Source organism: Nicotiana sylvestris, chromosome 12 (assembly GCF_000393655.2).
Source record: "Nicotiana sylvestris chromosome 12, ASM39365v2, whole genome shotgun sequence".
NCBI classification, from domain to species: Eukaryota; Viridiplantae; Streptophyta; class Magnoliopsida; order Solanales; family Solanaceae; genus Nicotiana; species Nicotiana sylvestris.
In genome coordinates this window covers 78,410,225-78,418,013 of record NC_091068.1, presented here as the reverse complement: position 1 = coordinate 78,418,013, position 7,789 = coordinate 78,410,225, and the positions used below count along the sequence as shown (strand labels likewise).

The 7,789-nt window shown below is 33.8% G+C and overlaps 1 protein-coding gene across 2 annotated transcripts; it reads right to left on the bottom strand.

Moving 5' to 3' along the window:
- Positions 1 to 1,595: 1,595 nt before the first annotated feature.
- Positions 1,596 to 4,336, bottom strand: LOC104242281 (S-adenosylmethionine synthase 3-like). 2 transcript variants are annotated; one of them, XM_009797311.2, is made up of 2 exons: positions 4,228 to 4,336; positions 1,596 to 3,483 (listed from the first exon to the last, which is right to left on the bottom strand). In XM_009797311.2, exon 2 carries the CDS (start codon positions 3,476 to 3,478, stop codon positions 2,297 to 2,299), a length of 1,182 nt encoding a protein of 393 aa, XP_009795613.1. In that variant the 5' UTR covers positions 3,479 to 3,483; positions 4,228 to 4,336; the 3' UTR covers positions 1,596 to 2,296. The 2 variants fall into 2 exon arrangements, with proteins under 2 accessions (XP_009795613.1, XP_009795614.1); XM_009797312.2 differs by having other exon boundaries at positions 1,596 to 3,479.
- Between the last annotated feature and the right edge of the window lie 3,453 nt (positions 4,337 to 7,789).

Below are 7,789 nucleotides of genomic sequence, written 5' to 3'. Positions count from 1 at the left end.
TTTCTTTATTTAACAAATATAGAAAGAAGGATTTGCAACTGCTATAATTTCCACCAAGGAAATTGCACTTGAAATGAATATCGAACATGAATTACATAAGAAACATGTTATATATAAGCAGTAACAGTTTGATGCGAATGTTGATAATGAAATCTCAAAATCTTTCGAAGAGTCCTTTAGAGTTGATTACTTTTATACATAATAGACAAGACTATTTTTTCACTTCAAAATAAATTTTGAACAATTCGAAGTATATGAAAATATTTTTGGTTTTCTATTTGACAGTAAAAACTAAGATCACTATATATTGGAAATTTGAAAAAATATTGCCTTAATCTTGAATGTTCCTTAAAGCATAGTAATCAATTCGATATTGATGGTTTAGATTTATTTTCTGAATTAAAAGTATTAAGAAAAATAGTACAATTAGAAGATAACAGTTTAATTGATACGCTTAATCAAATAAAAAGATTTAATTTTTTTCCAAATTCCTAAATTGCTTATGGAATAATGTTCATAACTCATGTTACCGCTGGTTCATCGGAAAGAAGTTTTCAAAATTAAAATTGATAAAATCTTACCTAAGAATAACAATGTCACAAGAAAGGTTAAATTGATTAGCTATATTGTCAATTGAGAAATACTTATTAGGAGTTATTGATTATAAAAAAACTATTAATAACTTTGTATCTAAGAAAAGCTAAAAAAAAATAGACTTCAAATAAATAATTAAAAAAAATTAAAAAGTTAAGGCCCCTCATAAAATTTGGCTTTAGACCACAAAATTTATCGGGCCGCCCCTGCTTGGCCGTGTAGCACTTTCTGGGCATTCTACCATTGAGGTGGAATGAGGGTACGTGCTAGAGCTCAGGGGTTGATGTCGAAGGTAACTTATGGGTTCAAGCAAACCCAGTAGCTTTTGCTCGAACCCTGTATATGTGTTAAAATATATCCATTAAATAGGTATAAATAATAGATTTCATACCCAGTAAATCAATTGTACTGTGTTAGAAACCCGAACACAAACCCAAAATGTTCATATTCCGGATCCACCTTTGCTGGAGCTTGTTGGTGTTGTGGCTGGATCGTATTAAATAGGAGAATCCCCAGTACAGGTATTAATGACAAAAGGATTTCACCGTTGGTCGAAACATCTGGTATTGTAGTTAATAGAAATTATATTAGTTTCACCATGGATTCATCAAAATGGAAAGTGATCTTGGCATTTGTGTGTGGGGGAGTTAGTTTGAGGTGGGGAATCTTCAGAAAGGCTGGTTTGTCTTATATTCTTTAATGGTCTTCCATTATACTAGTGTGTGTATATATACATATATATATTAAGGCAATTATCCGTACCTTGATTGATGGCTAGAGTACTACTTGATTCCTTCGTACACTACCCTCGAGTAGTGTTCACCAATTCGAATGTGAGTTTCTTAAGGGTGACAATATGCATATTCTTAGAATACTTGGCGTATCAGAATTTCAAGAAGACGGGTGTACTAAGAGGTGTAACCAGAATTTACATTTGACGGGTTAACCTTATCTTTATCATAGAAGATAGTCCATATGATAAGAAAAAGTAAGAGAAAAAACCAAAAGAAAACATCACTGCTGAGAAGCTTTCAAGAATCATTACAAAGAAACCGAAACAAGAATTCATTTCCAAAGCAACTTCTCAAACTTACTCCTGATTTCGGAGATGGCAGGAGGCTCATGTTTATTTTTCAGATGACTTTCGTTAGAGCACAAAAATGCTGTTGAGGAGGGAAATAGCAGCAAATTCTCCAGTTCATTCTCCTTGTATTATGAAAGGCCTATGGTGTTATACAGTTCGAAAATTATGATTCAAGACCGGAATATGACTTTTCTGTTCAATGAGAAATCACGACCAAGTCAGGAACCGCATCAAGAAATGACGCGGATGTAAGTGTTACAAGTCACAAGTCACTGCCCTAATCATGACAGTTTGAAGTTTATGCCATTTGTTACTTTTTCGTCACAAGGAAGGAAAGAGATGCCAGAGCTGTCGAGAAATAGAATCAGTCTAATCTGATTTTGTTAATAATTGACTTGCTTCTGTTCAGCCATGACACTGCACACTTTTCAGGAACACATATCAACAGATATTCAAGTGATTGGGAACTGATTCTTACTCTCAAAGTTTGATTTTATTTATCAGTAAACCACTACAGAGTTTCCTAATTCAAGTGATTGAGGCATGACTGCCACAGGCAAGCATCAATAACATATAGTATATATTATTGAACAAGCTAATGCACTGGCCTGCAGACGCTTAATCTTGGTGCTTTTCCCATTTGAGGGGCTTGACAAATTCCCATGTGAAGTCGGGGTCATCGCGTCCAAAGTGACCATATGCAGCGGTTTTCAAGTATCTGTCATTGCCACCCCTCTTCAGATCTAAGTTAATGGCAACCATTCCAGGCCTGAAGTCGAAGTTCTCCTTAATGATCTTCAAAATTTCCTTGTCAGAGATCTTGCCGGTGCCATAGGTGTCAACAAATACAGACAATGGCTTAGGCATACCAATGGCATAAGAAACTTGCACAATGCATCTGCGAGCTAGCCCATTAGCTACAACACTCTTTGCAGCCTGCCTGACAACATACGCGCCACTCCTATCAACCTTGGTAGGGTCCTTTCCCGAGAAGGAACCACCACCATGGGCACCCCAACCACCATAGGTGTCGATGATGATTTTACGACCAGTAAGACCAGCATCACCATGGGGTCCACCAATCACAAATCGGCCAGATGGGTTAATGTGGAATATTGTCTTCTCATCAAGGTACTTATCAGGAACGACTGGCTTGATGACATGCTCCTTAATATCTTGTGCAATCTCATCATTTGTAACAGTCTCATCATGTTGAGTTGAAATGAGAACAGTGTGGACCCTGATTGGAACCATTGCACCAAACTCATTGTAGTACTCGACAGTAACTTGGGTCTTGCCATCAGGCCTTAACCAGGGGCAAGTACCATTCTTGCGGACTTCAGTGAGACGGGCACCAAGTTTTGTCGCAAGCACGTGGCTGAGAGGCATAAATTCAGGGGTTTCATCAGTGGCATAGCCAAACATGTGTCCCTGATCACCAGCACCAATCTCCTCCGGACGTTTGGTTAGATGGCCATGGACAGCTCGAGCAATATCAGGATCTTGCTGCTCAATGTAGACAAGGACCTTGCAGTTGTCAGAATCAAGTCCCACATCTTCAGAGACAAACCCAATTTTACGACATGTCTCGCGCACAATCTTCTCATAGTCTACATTGGCCTTGGTTGTGATCTCACCAAAGACCATGACCAAGTTGGTCTTGGTGCAAGTCTCACAGGCAACCTTGCTCTCAGGATCTTGCTCAAGGCAAGCGTCAAGAACTGCATCAGAGATCTGATCACAAAGCTTATCTGGGTGTCCCTCATTTACAGACTCCGAGGTGAAAAGGAAAGTGTCCATTCTGCCTAAACCACACCAATACATAAATAATACTCACAGATGAGAATAGTAAAAATCAAAGTTTAAATTGCTAAACCTCAAGCTAAAGAAAAGTGAACACACAATTTATCAATAAATGGGAAACACGGCATGGAAACTGATAGTAAATTAGTTTAGTCCCTCTGTTTCAATTTAAACGACATACTTTTTCTTATTAGTCGTTTCAAAAAAGAATGACACATTTTTATATTTAAAAATAATTTAATTTTAAACTTTTTATTTACCCACTTTATCTTCAATAATAAGCTTTTATAGCCACAAAAAAGTCATGACCCTACAAAAATTTTGGCCCTTAAATTTTTAGGACCATGTGTTTCAAAAGTTTCTTTTTTTCTTAAACTTTTTGTCAAGTCAAACTACATTATCTAGTTTAAAAAGCGGCACTACATCATCTAAATTGAAAAGCGGCAGTAGTACTTATCTTAGAACAAGAATTAGGCCTTGGAACGGACAAAAAAAAATAGGTTCACGTAAATTGGAACATGGGAGTTACTAATTTCATCCAACTATAACAAAATTAAAGTACATGGGGCCATATCTTCATTTTGTCTCTATTTCGTTGGGCCACCAATTTCTTCTCAGACATAAGAGTCTATAGTTTGCAAGCTCAAACTCAGAAAAGAAGGATGTTCAAACAAAACTACAAATAAATAAACTTTAAAATTGAGCATAACATAACCAAAAAAGGTTCATAATATCAGACTTCTTACAGAAAAAAAGCAGTTTTTCTCCAGTTCAGACAGCAATATTAACAACAGTACTATAATCCCAACAAAATTTTGCTGCACTCCAAAATTTCCTTTCGGCTCAAACTCAGAAACAGATGTGAAAGGTCAATTACTGGGTAAATGGTAATTCGGCCCTTAATTATATAATCATGTCACGTGCCTTTGCTTTGTGGTCACGTGCCTTGCGGCTAACCATGGACTTCCGCTGGCGTTTCCACTTTGCAATCGATGTGACAATCAGTGGTCAAGCTAGTAATTTTTCAAAGGTGTTTAAATTTAAAAGAAGTAAAAAGGATTTTTTATTAAGGGGTTCAATATTTTATATACCTCTAAAACATAATATTTTATTTATGTATACAATGCAATTTTTCGACGAAAAATGGTTAATTGACTACCCTTATGATAATGTGACTTCGCCACTGGTGACAATCAAAAACAATATTTGTTAAGTCTTGATCAAACACAAATTATTTCTCTATTAAATGCTCTTCTCAAAATGATTTGTACAAATAGAAACAGCTACTCATAAAATACTTCTTTTGAAACTTTATTTGCAAAAAAAAGTTATTTCAATTCAGACAAGTTTGTGTTAAAACCGAAAGCAGATGTGCACGCAGGACATTTCTGTTTCATGGATATGTGGGTTGACGCGCCGCGCGCGGGACATAAACCCCAAAGTTTTATAATCAAAAACTATTTATAAATGATAGATTTTAAAGTTTGAAAATATAGAAACAAATTATAAAATTCAAAAAGAAATATGTAAAAAATATGGTTGGCCTACTAGGCATGAAAATAAAATGTGCATAATTATATTATGAGCCACAAAACTTTTTACTTTAATATACATTCTAATATACTACTGTCAAATATTTGAGAAAATTAAATTATGGCTAAAATGGAAAAAATAAATACTCATTTTGTTCCGACTCTCAACTTATTATCCACTTTGGCCCTAGATTCTTTTCCTTTTACCAACCGTCTATGAGCTTTCTCCTCTTCATTTCTCCTTATGTGAAAGTGTGAGACAACTTATCGAGTTAAATTCGAAATTTGCCATTGAATCACTTGTTGGTGCTGAAAATTAAATTTGGATTGAAGAATAGCATTTTTTTAATTCAATTCACAGTCATAGGGGAGGCGGAAGGACCTCTAGTCTATTAGAATTCTCTGGAATAGTAAAATATATCTTTAGTTCATTTCATATATAACTAACACTAGTCAATATCTAATATTACATATACATATCTTTCTTCCATAATGTAAACCAAGTATTCATCTTAGATTCAATCCTATTCGAGAATCAAGCGTGAAAACATCTAGAAAGGCTGGTTTATAGTTATTCAATTGTAGATACCTCCCTCTCCTAACCGACTCTTGTACGAAATACCCAGTATAGTTTGATTTAGAAACTTTTCAACTAAATTCAATTTTTGAGGTTATGAAGGGATAGTTTTGACTTTATTTTTTGAGTTGGAATTCTTGAGTTGAAACAACTACGACCATTATTTGCTACCTGAGATGTGGATTTGAGAAGGGAAATTCGTCTGTTGTTGACGAAACTTGAGTCAAATTACAATTTTAAAAAGTTCGGATCCGAATTTTTGAGTTCGAAATTGTTTGGGTGTTGCATCTTCTTGGAAATTTGCTGGTGAAGCTTATAAGCCTGAGAAGAGCTCATTTGAAGCTGAATTGATGCACTTTGGTTCGAAAACATCACGGACCGCCATTGAAACTCATTTAAGCTTGAATTTGAAAATTCAAATTTTCGAAACTGAAAATTTGTTTTTAGTTGTTGGATTAGATTAATTACATCTTAAGGAATTTGAAACTCAATTTTGGGATGATTTGACGTAAATTTAGGGTGGGTTGAGTGAAACCTGAGGACGTAGAGGGGTCACCAGAACCCACTAGCCTGACAAAAATCATATATATATATTTGTATATACGACAAGGACCCGTTAAATAATTTTGATGTGCCCACTTAAACAAAAGATGGATTGCTTTGCTGGTTGAACATGTGGCATATATTGCCTTACTAAGTATATGATTTGGGTTCGAGACTCAATACTAGCGCTTTATTTCATTTTGTTTTTTCCTCTTTTATTTCAAGATAGAATAGTGTTCACTTGGGCAAAGTAGCAGATATTCGTCGATTCAACGGCAGTGACTAAGACATTGCTTAACAGACCTTTAATCTTGATCTTATTAGACTAAGTTTTTGATATTTTTGAATATTTTTCGGTTACTGACTCAAGGTCACTAAGTTTTCAAGGAATTAGCACGTCAGATTTTTCCATTACCAGCTGATATATGTATGTCAAAGCAGTGCCCCGCAACACTCAAATCCTGAGTTCGCATTTGTATATATCTATGCATCCATGTGTACTCCATGTGTATCACCTGTCCGTCCCTTGTATATTTCTTGAATATTTGTGTATATCCATGTATACGTATATGTGATATATATGAATATACAGTAAAATACATGTGTCACAAAAATAATTTTCGAACTTAATTTCAACCACGAATTTTAACTTCAAACTAGTGAGAATACCTCCAATCTTCTTCAAATTCTAAGTTCTCATATACGACAAATAATTTGAGACGAAGGAGGTATACATAAGCTAATATGTAAATTGACTAAAATGCCATCGATAAATATAGAAATAACCTAAAGCACACACGGCGAACTTAGAATCTTATCTCTCCTATCTATATCTATATTATATTAAAAACACAAAGTCACTTAGCAAATTGTTGTTCGCCTTTTTTAACCCTTTAAACATAGAGTTCATACTAGATAAAATTGTCATTTTAAATATTTTCCTAATATTTAGGAACTAGAAATTCATTGAGATTTGGTTATTAAATATTTCCTTCTTTAAACTAGATACTTAAAATTTAGGACTTTAAAATTGATTAAATTTTTTACCTTGAATAAATATTTAAAAAGTCAATTAATATTTAACTTACACGTTACTACAAAATTTATGGACTTGAAGTAGTTCTATATGAAAATTGAAAAGTGACAGTGTAATGCTACTCCATTTATTCATGATGAACAAAATAATAATTAACAACGATGAGTAATATTTTTGAAGAATAATTTTACTTTACTTGGTATTTGCAATAAATTACATTAATTTATTCTAATTACGTGGTAAATATGTAATAGTTGAAAACTTTTATACATACTTATTTATTAATGAGTTTTAAAATTTTCCTAAATAGTTACTGAGCCTAATTTATAAATATACATGCTAGTTAGTGATATGAAAAATGAAATATTGAATCTGCTAAGTAATTTTGTTCCTGTGTTTTTAAATTAGAGAATAGTTACTGTAAAGATTGGTGTAATGAGGTGATAATGATTGCAATGATGATTTAGTGATTGATATCTTCAAAAAAATAATTTAATTGCAGTAGATACAAGAGGTTGGAAACAAAATCTCAATTTACATTGCTATAGTGGTATCAAGTTGTTTACCATAAAATTTGGATAACAATTAAACTTATAATGTGGTTTTAAGGATATGTAATT

Coding starts and splice junctions, on each gene's coding strand:
- LOC104242281 (XM_009797311.2), bottom strand. CDS start 3,478: ATGGACACTTTCCTTTTCACCTCGGAGTCTGTAAATGAGGGACACCCA.